We start from the raw sequence: 23127 nt of genomic DNA on the forward strand, positions 1-23127 counted from the left end.
TCATCCACATGAGACAAAAATAAATTTTCTGTCTTTTCTCAGTCTAGAAGGCACCAAATTAAAAAATAATTTCACATTACTACATAAATGACCCAGTTTAAATACACATTCATCTTCCCAGCACAGAAGTACCTCTTTAAGGGCGTGGCCACTTGAGTGACAGGTGGATTGCCACTATGGTCAAGCTAGGTGGGTGTGGTTTCAGCAACCAGGCACCTCAGCTCCACCCACATCCCGCCTCTTTGCCCATTTTCAATTAACCGAGAGTGACACGTTGCCAAGATGGCGACGGCCACTTTAGGCTTCAAAAATGCTCTTCAGAAACTTTTGGACCTACTAGAACCCTATTCTAATAGACCCCCAAAACAAATCAAGACTTTGCTAAAGGGAATAATATGGCTTCTTTAATTTTTTTCCATGTCATTTTTACCCTTTCCCAAATAAACATTAACCTTGACAGAAAATTCAAAAACAAGTCTTGATTTTTTTTGTATTGTTTAATATGCGCATACAAGTAATGTGGCATGTTACATCTTTCATGTATTACTAGAGCTGAAGAATAAGGATCACTGAAGGTGAAAGGGTTTGTGATTAGCTTTTTAGCTAAACGTCCCAAATCGGGATTCTCAATCATGATGATCTACAACATCTACAATAAACACAAGTGTTCAAAATGATGCAATATTTACACTTAGTAAAAACACTTCAAAGATTTGGAATTTCAATTACATATCGCAAGTACAATACAACGATTAAATGAACAGAAATGTGTCTTTCCAGTGTGCAAACTCAAACTTTATTGAAGTTTCTGTTACCTACAAGCACACAATCATCAGTGAGAACTAAAGAGAAAAGCTCCGGCGCTGATGAATTGTGTAGACGTCACAACTGGGATCATAGAATCGCCAGATCCAACCATTGTTTTACGGCCACTGTGATATACAAAAAGCAAAAGATCTATACTTTTGGTCAAAAATAGAAAGGTCCTAACATTTTGGTCTTTTTTTTGTTCTTTGAGCATCAGTCTGAAGGTGTTAAAAAAATATCAAATAAAACATTTTCCTAAAGTATTCCTGAGTAGGGCCAAAGATTCTGAGCACCGACTTGAATTTATGAACAAAACGTCCAAGTGCTTAATTTACCTGACGAAAACAAAATTTGGTGATTACCAATAAATAGAATTTCACAAAAAATGTTTCTCTTCATTTTCACACGATCTTTACAATATAATTGTAAAGCCTGCGGCATGATGCAATGCAAATGTAAATCACTGTGTGTGTGTATTATATAGACGGATGATGATTCCTTGGTAACTGGGTGCAGAAACTATTTAATACGCAGGATTCCGCGTCAAATGCAACGCTACCAGCGACGGTAATCAAACCACAAACTCCAAAACTGACAAAATGTGGGTGCACTACGGCAGTACACATGCAGGCATTATTCAATATTTTGGAGAACACGGTAAAGGCAAGGAGTTCAACAGTGGAGGGCCAACTTGTGTGAAGGTGCGGTCACATTAGCGAAATGAGCACGGTTCGCACAGAAGCCAAGTTCAAACCGAGCAGCTTTCTTTCGGTCGACGGAGCAGATTCACGTGACTGACTTAAACTCAAGCGAAATCCACACGAGGAACTTTTCCGTCCTCCTTTTCCACGAAACTCCAGATCGCGCTGATTCATACTGAAACGACTGGATTTCGCCAAGCAACGGTAAATATGACCGCACCTTAAAGCTATAGATACATTTTCAATCCACCATGTCAAACTACACCACATCCCAAAGTGATGCTACTCTAAAAGAGCTCACAGCAAACAAGCAATTCCCACAGGGACAATGTTTGATCATCTCAATCGAGGGGGGATACTGAATTACAAAAAGAGCTGCGTGAGCTCAGGCGACATTGATTATTCAGGAAATAAGCTCAGTCCTTCGGTTCCATCTCTGTACATCCCACATAAAGGAGCTTTGCTTCTCAAAGGGATATGGATATTGTGATGTCATTAATTGAGGACTAAATTGTCATGCTAATCCAGATTGAGAGGAGGAGGAAAGAAGAGAAAGGCTTTTATTCACGTCTAATCGTCTTAGCGCTACACCACACGCATGATCTCATTTCTCCCTGTAATACAGCAGATACATCTTCAGGGGTTCAGGTAACGGGAGTCTTAGGATCTTCTCCCTCAGAATATTAACGGGAGGCTCCGCGCGGGCGCAGCCGCCTTTGATTTTCTCCTCTTCTGTGCCGGAGGATTCCTCCTCGTCCTCCTCGGGCAGGTCTTCTCTCACGCGGCGGCAAGCCCTTTCCTCTTCCTCCTCCGCTTCCTCTTCTTCCTCTTCAACTCCGCCGGGGTAGTTGCAGTCGTCCATGGCCGTGGGAATCATGGAGTCGTGGAGAACCATGGAGTTGACGCACTGGCGGTAGAAGCGGCGACAGAAGCGGCGCCGTTCGAAGCGGGGCCCGTAGCGGTGCATGGCCCGGGCCCCTGGGAAAGACACCCGTCTCTTTGTGCGTCCTTCGCCCATAGCTATGGGCTGCCGGAGAGTGTGGCGAATAGCAATCCGGCACAGGTCCTGCAATGTCCGTACCTCAAAAATGGCTGGAAATTGGGAAAGCATTGGAAGGAAGAGAACATTAAAAAATGTTTCCTATCAAATAACAGTATCCTATTTACCTTTTATATCAGTGTATTGCACTGTATCTGGTTTAATATATATATTATATATATATATATATATATATATATATATACAGATCAATAAGGCATAACATTATGACCAGGTGAAGTAAGTAATAACTAATAAATCATAATAAATAACACTGGTTATCTCTTCATCACGGCACCTGTTAGTGGGTGGGATATATTAGGCAGCAAGTGAACATTTTGTCCTCAAAGTTGATGTGTCAGAAGCAGGAAAAATGGGCAAGCGTAAGGATTTGAGCGAGTTTGACAAGGGCCAAATTGTGATGGCTACACGAGTGGGTCAAAGCAACTTACAGGACTTAAACAATCTGCTGCTAACATCTTGGTGCCAGATACCACAGCACACCTTCAGGGGTCTAGTGGAGTCCATGCCTCGACGGGTCAGGGCTGTTTTAGGGACCAACAAGGGAGGTGATCATAATGTTATGCCTGATCTGTGTATATATAATCATCAAATCTTATATCAAATAGTCAATTACGAACCTGACTAGTTAACATGACTAACAAATACTAACAATTATTAATATGAATTACTAACTGAAGGCCTGTTCACATCAAGGCTGTTTGGCACAACAAGAGTTTTGTAAATACATTTATACATTGGTCATTTTCTTTTTAAGACTCAAAGAACCAAAAAAAAAAAAAGTCAATTTTCCAGTTAAGACCTGTTCATGCCAAGAACAATAACTATAACTTTAACTACATTAGCATCCACAACCAGGGACAAAAACATTGAGTTTATAAGCGCGCACTGCAGTTTTGTTGTCTACCACTTTAAATATGCTTGAGATCTTAAGTCAGGTTGATTCTGATTGGCAGTCACTGTTTTTATTGTTTATCAGCTGGAAAAATTAGTTCTGAAAGTGATTCCAAGAGTATTGTTCCTTTCTAACATTATTATTATAGCTGTAAACAGCTATTCTCAAAGAATTACAATTATTAAAACTTCATTATTTTCATCCTTGGTGTGAACAGGCCTTTACAGTGTAGTAATGGGTTGTATTGTGTAAGATTTACTTTCTAGTTATATAGGTATACAAATACTTTCAGTGTATGATAAACATTCTCATTGCACTTGGTGTGAATAGTTTTGATGTAAAAAAATAATTTGCGTCATTAGTGTCTTTTTGTATTGGGCTTCAGACGGATGATTCCTCAGTGTACTCACGTAAAGGCACACTCCTAGGTCTGCCATTGACATTCTGTTTAGGTTGGACGAGCGGGGCAAAGGTCACAGCGATGATTTTCTTGGTCTCCCAGGAGCTCTGACCTGTGCGAGTGATCTTGGTCAACTGCAAAAGAATTTCCTCGATAATAAGCCCTCAAGTCAGTAATTACTAAACTAATTACATCATCCCCCATGTGAATACTAATTACATACCGGTATGTGTGTGTACATCGATTTTTGTGTGTGAGTAAAATGCTAAAATATTTACATAATACCATTTTATAATTTTTATTTAGCTATGCCCACCCTCTTTACGACCCCATGAAATTAAAGCATGAGTTTTGTGGCTTTTTAAAGCTTTTTTTAATGTCTTTAAGCTTTGAAGTCATGTAAATGCCAGTTTATTTTTATTTTTTAGAAAAAAAACATGTAAAATTTACTCACAGGAAAATGGGCTGATCCGATTCCAATTCTGGGAGTCACGATCCAATTCCAAAACGATTCTTGAGCTACATTTTTTTATTATTATTATTAATTAGTTTACCGACTTTAAATCTTAAATTTATTTGTACATTTTATCTAATTACTTATGCAATTTGAAAATAATTCAAATCAAATTTAACGAAATAAATATAGTTTCAAAACATACAAGCAAACAGCAAATAATAAAGAGAAACAAAGAAACATATTACAAACTGCTTACAGTATCTGAACATTTTCCAGTCAAGATCGGTGAGTGATTTTTCTCTTTCTCAGCATTAATGCCGTTTGATTATTACTGATCATACACAGCAGGAGATCTAATAGCCTACATATCAGATGTTTGTCCTGTCAGTCTTTAAGACATAATTGACTATGTGTACATTAATTGTGCATCATAAAAGCATTTTGAGATTCAAGTGGATTTAACTGATGACACTTTTCACAATGCACACGTGAGCATTTGAAAGCAAACGTCTGTCAGTAAGTGAGTTTCATGTATTGAATATATGGGGCTACTTACTCCATTCCAAACGGCATAAATGATGCCTTCGTAGAGCATTTGGAAGGTAGAACACTGAAATGCCAGCGGGTGAAACTGAATTTCAAGTAAAGCGCATATCCAGCGCAATGAAGCCACAGATTGCCCTTGTAATTCGCTGCAACCTTTTCGATCTTCATGGAAGATTATTTTTTGGAAGGTTTGAGTGTTTTTAATGTTTGTTTTTTTTTGGAAGCAAACAGAATATGTTTTTTTCTAGAATCTAGTGATGCATCTGCAGTTAAAAACTACACTCAGAAGCCATTTCTTCTCCCACCCCCTATATTAATAGCTCATCTTGCACACGTGGCTTTATCCAAATATTCCCCAATAGACCTTTGTGACAGCAGCGCCATCTTTGATTTTTAACAGCAATGAAAGCGAGGCTGTGAGGGACAGACATTCATCTCTTCAGTGGGTTGCAGGGGCGATTCTATGATTTCAACATTAGGGGGGCTCAGCTTTTTAAAATATTTGAATATATTATTTGTATGCTAAGGTACGCAGGTTCTAAACTACCTGTCAGGTCAATCCCATATTGATTTAATTTCTATTTTCTAATCATTTTAAATAACCAGCAAATATTCATTAAGAATAAAGACAAACCTTAAATTACTGTAATTGTCTAAATTGGCAACATGTGGGTACATTTTTAAATATTTTTCTTCAACACATGTAGTGTTATAAACACTATTTTTTTTAAACTCTACATTTGTGCAGTAAAATTAACTTTAAAGTAGATCTACATTTCTCATATTCATTTTCATGGAGATAACATGGAGGATTTCTGTCACCTGGTGGAAAACAAAAACAGTTTTAACATAAAAATGACAAATTTGAGCAATTTTATTAGGAATAGTCACAAGAGTGTAGATAGTAGGAAAAGTCACAAAGTCTGAGATGAAAGGAACATATAAAGGTTACATAACACACACAGGTTCTGCTAGACTCATGTTAATCTTGAGTATCTGAAGAGTAGTATTGCATCCTTCATATCTCCGAAGAGTCTTTAGTTTTATCAGATTTATAAAAGACAGATGCAGCTGTACCGCGCAGTTCTTTCCGAAAACAGTCGAGCTCCTGGAGGCGTGCCATGACCCGTGGCGTAACCCGAACAAAGCGTGTTGATGGGCGCATTCTTGCTCTCGCTGATGGAAAGGGCTCCCGCCCTTTATGACGTCATACAGGGCCATACTCAAAAAAAACTTTCCGAAACTCATACGAAACCTGAATGAGTGTATTTGTTTACTCCATCATACGTCTAACTCGTTTTTTTGAAACTTTGGCCATGTTCAGCATGAGAATCCAACTCAGTGTAAATAAGTCAGAATGCATGAAATAGCTTTAGACCCACCAGCCACCCTTTAAAATAAATAAATCTATAAATAAGCAAGTCCATATTTTACAGTGGATGGGAAACCGTCTTGTAGCCTATTGCTCGCGCATCATATTATGCAAACTGCATTTATGACAAATAACTACACAGATTTTGTAATATTATGTATCAATGAATGCACACACACGTTGGCGCTGCGCTGCTACAGATTGAAGAACATGCTGAATAACACAGACGGGGAGAATATGGGGAGGAGCCGAAGCATGCTGCCATTTTCATGAGTTTTAAAGGGGACTGAGGTGATCATGAATTAGTGTACAGATTAAGGAGTCAATCGCAAATGTTTAGGGAGGCTGGGTGGAAATGTAAGGTGCCCCTGGTGGGGTTGTACTGTTATTTGGATTGTTCTGCTGATGAAGCACTGCGAAAATACCTTTCCAAGAAATTTCAGTAGACAAAACATGAGAAAATTATAAGTAATGTAGGAGCTTTAAACAGCGTTTTAAAGCGGATGCCATTGAAAGCACGGTAAGTCTATCCCTCACAGACTCACTTTCATACCTGTCATGGCACTGCTCCGAATAAGGTCTGGGACTAAAGACTTTCTGTCTCCCCCCTACTTCCTATTGCAACAGGGAGTGTGTCAACACAAGAAAGAAAACCACACTCGTCAAAGCACACTCGTTTTAGACATTTCAAAGGGCCTTTAAAAACCACTGTGGAACAACCTTATTAACTTCATGAGTAAGCATGTACTCACCTTCTCCTCCAGGGGGAGAACTAAGATCCCGCCAACCTTTAGCAGGTTCTTCATGTAGTTCTCGTACTCCTTCTGAACTCCTGCACCACAGTACACCCTGTCATACTGCCGACTCTCCGGAGGGATCTCCAGACAGTTCCCCACCACAAAGGTCGGCTCACAGAACTCGAACCTGCGGCCATTCAACAAAACCAATTCATGGACAATTTGACAATTAAAAGACCAAGTCAAAGCTGTTACACAGGAAATGACTCACTTGTCAAAGCTCTCGCAGGTTTTGATGAAGTAGTCGAGTTTCTGATACGCATAATCAACCACATCTGCATGCAGTTCCACACCGTGATTCACACCAAACGGACCTGATGACAAGAATAACAAGTATATATTTTAATATTTTATTCAATATAAATGTTAGGTGAACTATCCCTTTAAACGTAAATCTAACAAAGTCTAATGCATGTTCAGGCTTAAAACAAGAAAGAAAATGTTAATGGGGTGTCGTAATTCAAGATAAACTACTGTTCAAAAGTATGGGATCAGTAAGATTTTGTTGTCTGTTTTTTAAAGAAATTAATACTTTTATTCAGTATTTTATTCATAAAATTGATCAAAAGAGACAGTAAAGGCATCTATAATGTTACAAAAGATTTCTATTTCAAGTAAATGCTGTTCTTTTGAACTTTCTATGCATCAAATATTTTTTTTTTAAATGTATCATGGTTCCCACAAAAATATTACGCAGCACAACTGTTTTCAGCATTGATAATTGATAAAAAATGTTTCTTGAGCAGCAAATCAGCATATTAGAATGATTTCTGAAGGATCATGTGACACTGAAGACTGGAGTAATGATGCTGAAAATTCCGCTTTCGAATAAATTACATTTTAACACATAATAAAGGCACAATATGTAAGATTATTTGATTAAAATATCCAAAAACCACTAGAACAATGTTATATATTTTGTTGACTTGTGTACTTACATTATCCCAAATGTTTCCAAGAATGTTTAAATCCAGAGAAATACACAATTTTAACCAGGACACGGAACGTGTCCGTGCGTCGCCTATCATAGACATAATATCCGCATTACCCTCGATTTCCGTGGAAACACCAAAGACGCTTTAACATATTATGTGTTTTATTAGAAAGGTGAGCAACTGTTTGGAACATTCATCGACAGAAAGCTAATCACTGTTATACAGCTCAACACAGTTAGTCTTATTGTTTAAATCTCGTTTTCTTGATTTACCGCGAGTACCACGTTTTACTATGACTAATATCGATCTAGCTACTGCAGTGTGAACAAGTGTCTCATAGTAGCCACCGAGCAAACGCACAGAGTAGCATAGTAACACAAATTAATACACTCAAATGTATCTAATATGATAAAACAGCGCTGCGTTAACCCACATACGCATGAGCGGAAGAAGTGGAAGCGGTCATCTGCGACATAATAAAAGCTCAAGGTACGCCTTTGTTTAAACTAAGCGACCTCTATTGGCGAAAAATTACATATTGTGGCTTTAAATACAAAACAGTTATTTTAAATTGTAATACAATTTCACAATATTACTGTTTTAACCATTTTCGATCAAATAAATGCAGCCTTGGTGAGCGGCTTCTTAAACATTTGAAAAATCATACAGATGGTAGATCATATTCTTATACAATACGTTTTAATATGCTGCACAATTTTGCTTCTCAGCTAAATGTAAGCATGTTTAGACCTTTGTACTGTAAAATAAGACGAAAATAACATCATAATATTTTTTTGCAGTGTAAGTACACTCACCCAGTATAAGGCCCACCATTGTGCTGAGATAACCCGTCCCACTACCCAGGTTGAGAAAAGACAGGCCAGGCAGCAAGTCCAAGGCCTCCATCACCTCCGAGTAGATACACGGAGCAGACAGATGGAGGTTCCCATGCCTCCAGGCCAGGTCTTTGTAAGCACTGTCCCGATAGTCCTCCAGGTAGTAGTCCGCTCTGTCAATGGCTCTGAAGGCCTTCTCGACCAGATCTGAGCGGATGTAGTGGGCCTCTTTAAGGTTGTCAATCAGCTCGTCATTGTCCTCGCCCGCACTCACAGCTCCACCCATGATGAAAGCAGAAGAGCTTCTAAGGACAGTCCTGAGGTGTGCCTATCACTGTCTGGAGAGAAAAACGTCCGGTTACGTATGTAACCCTCGTTCCCTGAGGAGGGAACGGAGACGTACGTTAGTGACTAACGAATGGGGGTTTCGCTTAGAAGCCAATCATCTTCATCGTATTCAACAGCGCCCAATGGCAGTGCCAATGCCATGGGCATGCGGAATTTGCATGCGTAACTCCGCCCCACCTCGTGGGTATATAAGGAAGTACGCTGCGAACATCGCATTATGTTACTGCTGCAGGAGCCAAGACTGAACTCCTCGCGTTCCAGGCAGCACAGCTGACGTGGCTAAGGAAACGTACGTCTCCGTTCCCTCCTCAGGGAACGAGGGTTACATACGTAACCGGACGTTCCCTTTCGTTCAGTCACTACGACGTACGTTAGTGACTAACGAATGGGGGAACCTGTAAAACAGCGCCACTCAGCTGTCATCCAGTGCCCTGCGTAAGTGTGAGATCCCGCCACTTAAGGCCCTAGGACTCCCACTTATCACAGGATTACCAAGGTACACTGGGAAGCATATCCCAGTGAGGGAATGCCAAGGTGCCTACCGTAGGGAGGACTTAGAGAATACACATATGACCCGCTGAGGGTTGCATATGGAAGATCTCTAGGGTACCAGCCGAAGGTGGATTTTTAACCCTAGGGGTGGCAGGGACTTGCCAAGGGAAAGACACCTGCTCACTGAGGAGGCTTACGGTGGGAATACTCGTGTGGGGGTCGCCGGAGGGGAACCATGCACACGGAGCACCTGGCCGGACATGAGGGTCTGGGCTCGAAAGGGCAGACTGAACTGATGTCGGCGTCGACAGTGCTGGAGGAGCTCAGGGCTCTCGGGGAGCTCACCTGAGGAAAATATCGCACGTATCCAGTCATGGGAGTGGAATGGCGAGCAAGCGAAGACACCTGAGCGTGGTCCATTACCGGCCCCTTGGGGGGGCGAGTACAAAGTCGGACACTGGCTCCACTCGGAGATTGTAGAATCTGGCGAATGTGTTGGGTGTCGCCCAGCCTGCAGCTCTGCAGATGTCTGTTAGCGAGGCGCCATGCGCTAGAGCCCAAGAGGAGGCCACACTCCGGGTGGAGTGTGCCCTCACACCAAGGGGACATGGTCGACCTTGCTGCTGGTAAGCCAAAACAATGGTGTCCACCACCCAGTGAGACAACCTCTGCTTTGAGAGAGCACTTCCCTTCCGCTCTCCACCATAACAGACAAAGAGCTGGTCTGAGGTCCTGAAACACTGCGTCATGTCTACGTAGGCGCGGAGAGCGCGTACTGGACAGAGCAATGCCAAGGCTGGGTCTGCCTCCTCCAAAGGCAGCGCTTGCAGGTTCACCACCTGATCTCGGAACGGAGTGGTAGGAACCTTGGGCACATATCCGGGCCGGGGTCTCAGGATCACGTGAGAGTTAGCCGGCCCGAACTCAAGGCACGCTTCGTCAACCGAAAATGCTTGCAGGTCCCCGACCCTCTTAAGCGAGGCCAATGCGGTCAGCAGAGCCGTCTTCATAGACAAGAACTTAATCTCGGCCGACCGCAAAGGCTCAAAGGGAGGCCTCTGCAGAGCACTTAAGACTACTGAGAGGTCCCAAGAGGGAACGAGAGGAGAGCGAGGAGGATTCAGTCTCCTCGCTCCCCTCAGGAACCTGATGACCAGGTCGTGCTGACTTACCTTTTTGTCTCCCAGGAGATCGTGGTAGGCAGATATTGCGGCCACGTACACTTTCAGGGTGGAGGGAGACAGCCTTCGCTCCACCCCCTCCTGGAGAAACGATAGCACGGACCCGATCGGGCATTTCCAGGGGTCTTCTTGGCGGGAAGAGCACCATGTGACGAAGAGGTTCCACTTCAACGCGTAGAGACGTCGTGTAGACTCAGCTCTAGCGGAAGTGATGGTAGCGACCACCGCAGGTGGAAGGCTACTCAAACCTGCCGTGTCCCGTCCAGAAGCCACACGTGGAGCTTCCAGAACGCTGGACGCGGGTGCCAAAAGGTGCCCCGTCTCTGAGTCAGAAGGTCTGGTCTCAGAGGGATAGGCCAGGGAGGGGCTGTCGCAAGGAGTAAGAGTTCTGGGAACCAGGTCTGGCCGTGCCAAAGCGGGGCGACCAAGACGACCTGCTCCTTGTCCTCCCTGATCTTGCACAGTACCCGTGCAAGAAGGCTCACTGGGGGAAACGCATACTTGCGTAGCCCGGACGGCCAGCTGTGCGCCAGTGCATCCGTGCCGAGGGTGCCCTCGGTCAGGGAATAATACAGGGAGCAATGGGAAGAGTCCTGGGAGGCAAACAGATCTACCTGTGCGTCGCCGAACCGTTCCCATATCAGCTGGATCGTCTGGGGGTGGAGTCTCCACTCTCCGGGGAGAGGCTGAAACCGTGACAGCTCGTCGGCTGCACAGTTCAGGTCTCCAGGGATGTGGACAGCACGAAGGGACCTCAGGCGCTTCTGACTCCACAAAACGAGATGGCGGGCGAGTTGAGACATACGGTGGGAGCGTAGACCGCCCTGGTGGTTGATGTACGCTACTACGGCCGTGTTGTCTGTCCTGACTAGCACATGTTGACCCTTCAGCAACGCTCGGAAGCGGTGCAGGGCGAACCGTACAGCCAGTAACTCGAGGCAATTGACATGCAGAAGGCGCTGGGGTCCTGTCCAGGAGCCCGCGGCTGCTTGTCCATTGCACATGGCACCCCAGCCCGTGGATGATGCATCTGTTGTCACAACAACATGCCTGGAAGCTCGTTCTAAGGACACTCCGGTCCGTAGAAACTTGAGGTTCGACCACGGGGTGAGTGTCTGTAAGCAGGCCCGAGTCACTAGTACCCGGAGCGTGCCAGACCGCCATGCCCATCTCGGGACTCGATCGCGTAGCCAGTGCTGAAGCGGTCTCATATGAAGCAATCCGAGCGGCGTTACCGCGGCTGCAGATGCCATATGCCCCAGGAGCCTCTGAAAATGTTTCAGTGGAACCGCACTCTGGCCCTCGACTTGTCGAAGGGCAGTCAGCAGAGACTGCGCGCGCTCGCTCGAAAGCTGCGCGCACATGGCGACCGAGTCGATATCCATACCGAGAAAAGAGATCCTCTGCGCGGGGCAAAGTTTGCTCTTCTCCCAGTTGACCCGAAGGCCCAGACGGGCTAGGTGATGGAGCACCAGATCTCTGTGTCCGCAAACCTGCTCTCGAGAGGGACCCAGTATGAGCCAGTCGTCGAGGTAGTTCAGGATGCGGACCCCGTGCTGCCGAAGGGGCGCAAGGGCTGCCTCGGCAATCTTCGTAAAGACGCGAGGGGACAGAGATAGCCCGAATGGTAGAACTGCGTACTGATATGCCCGCCCCTCGAAAGCAAACCGTAGGAACGGTCTGTGTCGAGGCAAAATGGAGACATGGAAGTAGGCGTCCTTCAGGTCGATCGCTGCAAACCAATCGTGTGGACGAACGCATTCGAAAAGGCGTTTCGCTGTCAACATCTTGAACGGAAACCGGTGAAGGTAACGGTTCAGGATGCGCAGGTCCAGGATTGGCCGTAGCCCACCGGTCTTTTTGGGTACAATGAAGTACGGGCTGTAAAACCCGCAATTCATCTCGGCTGGAGGGACAGGTTCGATCGCACCCTTCGCCAGTAGGGTGGCAATCTCCGCTCGCATGACGGGGGCGTTGGCCCCGATCATGGTGGAACGGACTCCCTGGAAGCAGGGAGGAACCCGTGCGAACTGAATCGCATAGCCGCGCCTGACGGTCCGCTCGACCCAGCGGGACAGCCCTGGAAGCTGAAGCCAGACATCCAGAAACTGCACCAGCGGGGTCATACGGTGTACAGACGTACCCGGTGTGGGCTTGCAGCGATGCAGCGTCACCGGCCCGGACATGGGAGGCTGTGGGGCGTCCCGGTGCGGGGGCACGGTTGACAGCTGCGTCCTGACAGAGGAGACCAGGGAAGGACCAGCGTTCCACTGGGGTCTGCTCTGCCAGGAGGCTGGCGACAGAGTGGGATGCGAGTGGCGGGACCCGTGGGTGGCGCGCACCGTCATCACCGGACTCTGTGGGCTCAGGGATGGGAGTGTTAATTCTTTCTTTGACCAACATAGGGTGCTGCTGACCCGGGGGCCAGCAGCTGAACAAAGGATTCTCCCCCGGCCCTCCACCGGGGGAAGGAGTGGTCCTGCTACCATCTCCTTGAAAGAATTTCCCATCCCTGAGCCGTCCGTCTCAGGAGCGCCGCTTGGCCTGGCGTTTAGCGGGGCGCGGGGCGGCCTGAGGGGACTTGGACGCCTTCCTACGGCTTCCTCCGCGACCCGGCCCGGGTGAAGGCTGCTGCTTGGACCGGGTGGGAGGGCTTAATAGCCTCAGTCTGCTTCTGGGCGATTGAGAACTGTTGGGCGAAGTCCTCAACCGCCCCGCCGAAGAGGCCGGCCTGGGATATGGGGGCATTGAGGAACCGGGTTCGCTCGGTGTCCCGCATATCGGCCAGGTTCAGCCACAGGTGACGCTCCTGGACCACATTTGTGGACATCACTTGACCCAGGGAGCGTGCGGTCACCTTCGTCGCCCGGAGAGCGAGGTCGGTGGCGGCACGCAGCTCATTTAAGAGCCCCGGATCAACTCCACCCTCGTGCATGTCCTTGAGGATCCTGGCCTGGTAGACCTGGAGGATCGCCATGGCATGCAGCGAAGCGGCAGCCTGCCCCGCGGCTCTGTGCGATTTCGCCACCAAGGTTGATGTGAATCGACAGGCTTTGGAGGGGTGCTTAGGATCACCACGCCAGGTTGAAGCGCTCTGAGGACACAGTTGCATCGCAACAGAACGTTCAACTGGAGGGACCCCAGTGTACCCTTTAGCTGCCGCCCCATCGAGGACGGAGAAGGCGGAGGAAGTCAGTGAACGGTCACGGGAAGACAACGGGGACTTCCAGGACCGCGTGAGTTCCTCATGCAGCTCGGGAAAGAAAGGTATTGAGGGCAAGGACTGACGGGTGTCAGCGCGAGCCCCCAAAAACCAATCATCGAGCCTTGAGCGTTCGGGACAGGGTGGAGGGTTCCACTCGATCCCTAAACTCGCGGCTGCCCGAGACAACATGGCTGTCAGCTCTGGATCTGACTCGGGCAATGCTGGCACGCCCGAGGGCGGCAGCACAGCCGAGTCATCATCTCCAGAGGACTCGAGCCCACCTTGTGATGCGGTGATCGACATCGCATCCTCCTCTGGAGCGCCAAATGAGAAGCGCGGGGGGGCCGGAGCCGGCCCCGCGATCTGCATCTGAACACTCGCGGGTTGCAATGTGCAAGACGGGGGTGTGGCCCGAGGCATGAGCGTCGGGGCTTTGTTCCACACCGTAACCGTCAAGTCACCCTGACCACCAGCCGAAGTACTGGGCCTCTGGGACTCAGTAGATCGGGGTGTGGTAGAGGGGACTCTCACTTCAGTACGAAGGTCATGGAGTCTTGACCGCAACATTGCGATGGTCATGTTCCCGCAGTGAGAACATGACTCATCCGCGAACGCTGTCTGAGCATGCTGAAAGCCCAAACATATCAGACAGTGTTCGTGCCCATCAGAAGAGGAAAGCAACCGACCACACCCAGAAGTACACGGACGAGACATCCTGAAAAGGACGCGTCACGTGTAAGCTCTTTTATGAGAGGAAGCTTCGCAGAGAACGCCGAAGCGCCCAGGGACCACACACCAGCTGTCTAGCGGACCACTGCGCAGATCAGCAGGCAGGCAGTATGATGATCACTGGAACGCGCCGTAACACCAACGCCTCTGGAAAGCTGCTCGTCTCGAAAGCTGTCGATGACTCAGATCAGGCTTGTAGGAGTGAAGAGATCCTCTTGGCTCCAAAGCAGAAACATAATGCGATGTTCGCAGCGTACTTCCTTATATACCCACGAGGTGGGGCGGAGTTACGCATGCAAATTCCGCATGCCCATGGCATTGGCACTGCCATTGGGCGCTGTTGAATACGATGAAGATGATTGGCTTCTAAGCGAAACCCCCATTCGTTAGTCACTAACGTACGTCGTAGTGACTGAACGAAAGGGAACTAAACATCTCAACTTTGAGATTAAACCTAGAAGGCTTATTCGCACCAAGGATGATCTAAACAATAAAGATTAGAATTAGTTTTGAAAATTGTTCTAAATGTAAAAGAATAGCACAGTCAACACCGATAAAGACAGAGGAAATATATCACTTTTGCCAGCTGATGAACAATAAAAACATGACAGCCAATCAGAATCCATCCTGCTTTAAAGAGCTCGAGCATTTAAACTGGAAGCAACATAGCTGCAGCTCATGCTTATAATAAACAGAACGTTATCATGCATTGGTGTGGACACTATGGTTATCTTTATAGTTATCGTTCTAGGTGTGAACAGGCTTTAAGTTTATGCTAAAATGGCAGAACATTTTTCTTAATCTTTACAATATTTATAAACAAACAGATAGAGATTGGTATATCAAATAACAAACATCAAGCACTCCTAATCGAACAACACATACATATTAATGATAATAAAAAGTGGTTTAAAGGGATAGTTCACCAAATAAAATTCTGTCATCATTTACTCACCCTCAAGTTGTTCCAAACCTGTATAAATTTCTTTCTTCTGCTGAACACAAAAGAAGATATTCTTAAGAATATCAGTAACCAAACAGTTGATGGACCCCATTGACTTCCATAGTATTTTTTTTTTCCTACTATGGAAGTCAATGGAGTCCATCAACTGTTTGGTTTAGGGCTGGGCGATATGGCCAAACAAATCATATCTCTGTGTTTTTTGGTTGAATTGCGATACACGGTATATATCCCGGTATTTTCTATGTTTTTCTATTTGGATCAAATAAAATCTGTATTTATTTTTATAATAATTTTATTCCACACCCTGCCCAATGATGTCCTAAAAACAATGTTGATATTGAAGGCTATAAACAAATACAGTGAATTTAATGTAGGCTATACAATATATTATGTGCAAAAAGGGGGTTTACAATCTAAAAACAAAATTAATAATTTTACATTTAAATTCACTAAACTAAAAATGAAAATAAAAAAAGAATATTAGCCTATATTTGATTACCCCATTATAATGGTCACTTTCATAAAAAAATACACTTACTTGTAGGTTTAAAATTCCACATATGGCACATTTATTGTCCAACAACAAATATTTTAGAAATATGTATACTTTAGTCAGAATTATTGCGTTCATTCATGGAAGACTTTTAGCGGAGATTCACTTGCAGAAGGCTCGTCCTCTCCTGACAGAAAAATTGACATATTTGCATACATTTTTTACATTTACAGATGGAGAATATACCTGTGAAATTTAAGTTATGCACTGGGGAAAGCATCACATTTCAAACGCATTAAACAGGGCGAGTATTTATCTGTCTGTCAGCACAAGCATCTATCTCTCGGAGCATCTGACAGGGCCAGCTGCTTTAAACTATACGTGTTAGCTATATCTTACCAGTTATTTTGAAGCCTTTAATATAAAGCATGCGTCATGTTTAGGACAAATTGTATCATGCACTTTCCCTACATCAGCTCATTAGGCCTACTCCGCTATTTTTCAGATGCGTTCGTATCTACTGTATATCGATATAAACGGTATTGCCTCATTCCATATATTTTCTAAAATATATATATTGATATATTGTACAAACTACAGGTTTGGAACAGCTTGAGTGAGTGAGTAAATGATGACACAAGTTTCATTTTTGGGTGAACTATCCCTTTAAGGGCATGTTTTAGTCATACATTACACCTCCAACAGACTGTTGTCTAGCAGGTGGAAAGAAAGCAAAGAATGATAATTAAGACAGCTAAATCTTTAATGAGTCACAGCTTGTCAGATATCTGAGCTAAGCTGACATTTCAACAAATCTGACAAGAAGACTCGCACTCGCATTCAACTACTTCTCTTGCACTCTATTTTTAGAGGTCAGACAATGCCAAGTGGCCAGACTCGAACTCTTGGCAGCGGCTACATTTAGCAGAGAATATTTGTTTGTTATTTTGGAGAGCAGACACAAAGCACATGGGTAGCTGACACATAACATGTCTTTAAAATCCAGATTTAGGTTCTAATTTATATGAATGCATAAACGAGAGTGTAGCCGGCTTTCTTTTGGGTGCTGTAAGTAGTCATCATTTCTCTTAAGTTTTGCTAAATTTAAAAGGTCTAAAAGTCATTGATGTATTTTACACAGCGTTGTATGTAATTATATATATATATATATATATATATATATATATATATATATATATATATATATATATATATATATATATATATATATATATATATATATATATATATATATGGGCCATTCTACACAATTGGTTCAAAGTCAGAGTTGGAAACTGTTTTATGTATGCAAATTGTATAATATCTAGGTACACATTTCTAGTAATTGTGCAGTTAATCCTCATATTGTATTTTCAGAATGTTTTGGAATATTTTTCCTCTCCCCAAATTTGTCACTACCGAAACACAATAATATATAATTTATTAACAAGGGTTATATTGACCTATTAAGATTTTGTTTACATGTACCTTGTAAATATGTTTTTTTGCTATTTTATTAAAACGTTTTCACAGGTAAATCAATAACAATTACAATTTTAACAATATTTCAAGTGTAATATATGAGATTTTGAATCTAATCTTTCTTTGTAGTCATAGGCAAGGTTATCATACTGATTTCAAAGTTAAGGATTCATTAGTTTGAAATTTGAATATACATTGAATCTTCATAACATCTTAGTTGATATTTCAATATACTTTATTTTTGACAAAACATCCCATGTTTCGGTTGTGACTGTTATGTTTGTACTTTGTACCAACCACATCACATCACATCACAGAATTTTAACTCACATACTAAAACACTAAACATAATAAAATACTAATGATTTGCATAACTGTACTAAAATTGTGTTTATTTCCCCCAAATAAAGGATTACGTGTTCCCTTTTGTCACTACCAAAACAATGATGTCACAACCGAGACATGGCTAGTCAACACATGGTTAGCTAGCACAGTTCTGAACAGCTGCACACACATAACTTAATTGTAGAAAAAAGGTGTTTGTTAAGGTGTTCCTTAAAGTTACACAAAGATTTTCAGACTTTTGAACACATCTACCTCAAAATGATGGGATCTATCTACTATGAAAGAGAGGGACACAGGAATATTTCCTGATCAAAAATGTAAGGGTGTGGTTACAATCATTCTCCACCAGTGGACTAAAACATACACTGTTTCAGTAGTGACATGAAACTGCAACACACATTTATTTACATAAAGTTTCATGATTTACAAAGAAAAAAAAAAGAAAATAATAATAATATATATATATATATATATATTTTTTTTTTTTTTTTTTTTTCATAATCAAAAGGATATTTTTAAAATCAACAATGAAAAAAATTATTTAAATATAATTTTTATAAGTCGAAATTTAGGGGTTAGGGTTCGGGACAGCCACCTCCCAACTGAACGCAACCAATAAATTATGATTTTATATATATTAAACTTACGGATATTTTAAATATTATTGTGGGAATATTATTCAATAGATAATAGAAGGATCTAAAAAGATACAGATCTGTAAAAAATACAAAATACAATTCTATTTGGTCTCTCTTTTTATGTAATGTTTATTTAACCAGAAAAATTAAGTGCAACAGACATACATTTACATTGGATAAATGAAAATGTGAGGACTTTGCCTCCTCATTTTAAAACACCACCGCACACCACTGATATATAATATACACACACAGGTGGTTTGGGTAAAAAATGAGTCTCATACTCACAAAGGCTGCATTCATTTGAGGAAATATACAGTAGAAACAGTAATATTGTGAAATATGTTTTAAAATTTCTAATTACTTTTCTAGTTAATTTTGAGTTTATTTCAAACAGTGGCCTAGGCTCATTTATTCCTGTGATTCAAAGCTGAATTTTCAGAATCATTACTCCAGTCTTGAGTGTCACATTATAGTTTTCTGGATTTCTTAATTAAAGTTCAAAAGAACAGCATTAAAATATAAATATTTTCTATTATTTTAAATGTCACTTTAACACATACTTACACAATTACCCCAAATTTCTGAATGGCTATCATGTCATAATAATATAACCATATGTGTTACATAGGTAATAGTAAAGGTACTATTTGTAAAGGTGTGTTATTAAGATAAATCACAGCACGTCGACATATCATTGGTCATGTTTGTAAACGGTAAGAAAACTAAATTTCTACTAAATAACAGACTGACTGAGATTATAACAATTTAAAAGTATAAATGAAACAAACAGTAAAAACAATTAAGCATTTACATTTCCTTGGATTACTTTCCCCCTACAACTACCCTATGGTAAAAAAAAACACCTTATGTTACGTCATTATTATTATTGACTCTAACATGTCAGACTTATTTTAGGTCAACTTAGGTAACAACAAAGGCACCGCGCAGACTGAAATCGCCTGTGCGAAAATGGTGGTCTGTGGTCACTTCTTTTCCTTGGCAAATAATGTGGTGCTGTAAAATCGAACTGGCAATAAAATGTTTGAACATTATCATACAATGTTTGTCATTTATTCTAACAGGTGAACTATTGAGGTCGTGATGGCACCCGTGAACTATTTATAACGAAGAACAACCGTGCAGTGTGACACCACAACACTGTCTGACACTCGGGACCGAACATCATATTCACAGTAGCACACCGATCGAGCTGTTGCACGACATTATATCTGTAAAGCACAAACAACAACGTCAACACGGGTTCGAGCAAAATGGACTCGCGCCGCGGGTTATATCCAGTAACCGTCACATGTAGGTCACGTCTGTATCATGCATTTAACAACAGTTAACTGCAGTCCGTCAGTGCACGAGGAGGAGAAGCTATGCACAAACACCGACATAAACAAAAGAGTCTCCAGCCTCTGGCACTCATTCTCGGTGCGCAGTCTGCATCTTACCGTGTGATTACGGACCTCAGCGGTTGTCTCGTGCAAACCAACAATGTCCATCGATTACATTAACGTGTATATCATATATTTGCTCCCGGCCACAATAACGCCTAACTTGACTGCGAAAAAAATGATGCGATGTAAACACAAACCAGCTGACGCGCTGACGTCACACGCACGACGACGTCAAATGCATTCGTGGAGATCTCAGACTCGAATCTTTTCACCAAAAAGATTGCCTTACACAGCAATTTAACAATCTACAATTAATAATCTGACAGACATAAAAAAGACTAAATCTAGCTATTAGGAGCCTGAAGGAAAGTGCCCAGAAACAATATAGCCAGGCAGGCCTTATCAAGCCGACAATATCCTTTAATAAATTATAGTCAGCAATTATAAATGCTAAACATGATATAACATTAGGCTTCTAAAAAAAACGCATAAAGCAATAATCTGCGGTAAATTTATTTTTAAGCACCGGTAATTTATATGGAACAATCAAGATAAGAATAAGTCCTTGTTTTTTGTTTCAGGAAAAAAAAATTGACCGTTTTCCAGTTATTCAATTCAGGTCATATTTTAAATTATGAAGAATTTGTATGTAAATTGAATTTCCCAGTAACTCCCAGGGATTTTTCCTTTGTAATGGACGCTGTTCCTAAAGGTGTGATTATGCTTCTAATAGAGTCTGTTAGGTCATCTCAGACTTTACCTGTTTCTTTAGATCCTTTTGAACTTCCAGTAGGAAAACTGTGCTTTTTGTAACATCTTTCATCACGTAATTAATTATATCATCAGATATCTCTTTCAAAAGGAGCTTGTGACAGTTCCATATGTGGCATCATATTGGAAGAATTTGGTCGATCATATTGATTGGAAGAAAGTATGGGCTCTGCCTTTGAAATACATAATCACTAACAGGTTAGAGAAATTTCATTCAAATTATTACACAAATTTTACCCTGCTAAAGTTTTTTTTTAAAGGTTTAAGTCAGATATAGACACAAGTTGTTCTTTCTGTGGTGCCGCCCCTGATGAAACTTCTTTTCATATTTTCTGGGATTGTCCTCACACACAACTATTTTGGGACGAATTCTCTAAATGTCGCTATTACAGTTTTTCTCCATTGGTTTGGCTCATTTCTTGAAACAGAAATTACATTCTCAAAATGTTAAGATAATTTGGCCAAACAGTCTTACAGTTCAGCACAACACTATAGCTCACTTGCAAAAGCTAATATCTTTCCCAAAACTGTTCACTCATGCTTCAAAACTAAATTTCCTTCTCATTTAAACAGTCAGTGCCCCCAAAATGCTTTGTCCCTTTGGCATTGTGTAAGCACTGCAAGTCAAAATGTTTAGATGTTTTGTCACTATGGCAGAGGACCATTGAAATATCCCTCATGTCCACCTCTCAGTCTTAGCCCAGTCCTTCATTGACAATGGTTACTGTACTGTTTTTTGTCTAGCTAACAGAATAAATTTGTGTATAAAACTGAAAAATAAATAAATAAATAAATAAATAAATAAATAAGGATATAGGAAATAGGATTTTAGGGTAAGAGTAGCCTCCAAGGTTTGACTTCACACATTGCACTCATACTGCCAAGGAAATTGTAACCATTATCATTCACACACATAAAGTAACTTCCATACATCAGAGTAAAAAGAAAATGTATACAGCATAATATACTGTAATATAAACACACAAACAAAAAACCATGAAAATGATATGCAAAATTATATGTTCTCAATCTTAAACACTTGTAAAATTTCTACTTTTCTAATGATATAATCTGGGTTTGATATTTTTCGGAGATATTGTTAGAGTAAAGTATACGAATATATTGACCAAACAGTACACACAAGACCAGTACTGCATATTGATGAAAATATTTATTTCGCTCTACATTATAAAATCATTCGATTCATTCATGCATTTTCAAAGGTTTGTTTTTTATATCTGCTGAGGTTGGGCTGAAGTCTCTGTCCAGCCTCTCTCAATGTCAACCCATGGGTACTCAGTAGTACACATGGGTACCAAGATTGCCCGAATCGCATTGATACATTTGGTCCCTGTCTTCTTTGGCCACATCCTACTCCAGGTCTACCTCTTCCTACCCCCCTCTTCCCCTCTCTCCCCCCTTCCCCTCTCTAACCCCTTCCCCTCTTTGTGGGGTGTGGTCTTTAACGAGCCGAAGAGAGCGCACGTCACACCTCTCTTCATCAGTTTGCACTGGCTGCCAATAGCTGCTCGCATCAAATTCAAGGCACTGGTGCTCGCCTTCAAAGCAACCTATGGCTCTACACCAATATACCTAAACTCGCTCGTTCAGACTTACACACCCACCAGGAACTTACGTTCTGCTAGTGAACGCCTTGTGGTGCCATACCAGAGAGGCATGAAATCGCTCTCACAGACCTTTTCCTGGACCGTTCCCACCTGGTGGAATGACCTGCCTATCTCAATTCGTGCGGCCGAGTCTGTAGCCATTTTCAAAAAACACCTAAAGACACATCTTTTCCAGCAGCACCTGACCAATCAAGAATAGCACTTATCATTCTATTCATTTTCTGTCTGTCTAATTTATTTAAAAAAAAAGAAAACTGTCCTGTGTGTTCTGTGCTAGATTAACTGAGACTTGCTACAGCACTTGCATACCGTTGCCCTTGACTGTTCTAGTTGCTTCTTTTGCTCTCATTTGTAAGTCGCTTTGGATAAAAGCGTCTGCTAAATGACTAAATGTAAATGTACCCCCTTCCCCTCTCTTCCCCTCTACCCCCTTCCCTTCTCTTCCCCTCTCTACTCCTCTACCCACTTCCCCTCTCTACCCCCTTCCTCTCTCTTCCCCTCTCATCCCCCCTTCCTCTCTCTTCCCCTCTCATCTCCCCTTCTCCTCTCTACCCTCTTCCCCTCTCTACCCCCTTCCTCTCTCTTCCCCTCTCATCCCCCCTTCCCCTCTCTACCCTCTTCCCCTCTCTACCCCCTTCC

The 23127-nt window shown here is 42.6% G+C and overlaps 1 protein-coding gene across 4 annotated transcripts; it reads right to left on the reverse strand.

Moving 5' to 3' along the window:
• Positions 1 to 489: 489 nt before the first annotated feature.
• pcmtd2b (protein-L-isoaspartate (D-aspartate) O-methyltransferase domain containing 2b) lies at positions 490 to 20319 on the reverse strand. Of its 4 annotated transcripts, none has more exons than XM_079802360.1 (7): positions 20144 to 20319; positions 8786 to 9144; positions 7247 to 7349; positions 6991 to 7162; positions 3874 to 3997; positions 3000 to 3092; positions 496 to 2600 (listed from the first exon to the last, which is right to left on the reverse strand). In XM_079802360.1, the coding sequence occupies exons 2-7, from the start codon at positions 9090 to 9092 to the stop codon at positions 2113 to 2115; spliced, it is 1287 nt and encodes a 428-aa protein (XP_079658486.1). In that variant the 5' UTR covers positions 9093 to 9144; positions 20144 to 20319; the 3' UTR covers positions 496 to 2112. The 4 variants fall into 4 exon arrangements, with proteins under 4 accessions (XP_079658488.1, XP_079658489.1, XP_079658486.1 ...); XM_079802361.1 differs by having other exon boundaries at positions 8786 to 9186; positions 20144 to 20276; XM_079802362.1 differs by lacking the exon at positions 3000 to 3092 and having other exon boundaries at positions 490 to 2600.
• Between the last annotated feature and the right edge of the window lie 2808 nt (positions 20320 to 23127).

This window comes from Gobio gobio (assembly GCF_949357685.1).
Source record: "Gobio gobio genome assembly, chromosome: 21".
Lineage (NCBI taxonomy): Eukaryota > Metazoa > Chordata > Actinopteri > Cypriniformes > Gobionidae > Gobio > Gobio gobio.

What these genes read in the sequence shown, in the direction of transcription:
- pcmtd2b (XM_079802360.1), bottom strand. Translation starts at nt 9,092, where the DNA reads ATGGGTGGAGCTGTGAGTGCGGGCGAGGACAATGACGAGCTGATTGAC. An exon ending in TTCTCCCCCTGGAGGAGAAG is followed by an intron (nt 3,998 to 6,990) that starts GTGAGTACATGC and finishes ATTCTTTTGCAG; the next exon opens with TTGACCAAGATCACTCGCAC. An exon ending in CAGCAGATTGTTTAAGTCCT is followed by an intron (nt 2,601 to 2,999) that starts GTAAGTTGCTTT and finishes CCCAATTTCCAG; the next exon opens with CCATTTTTGAGGTACGGACA.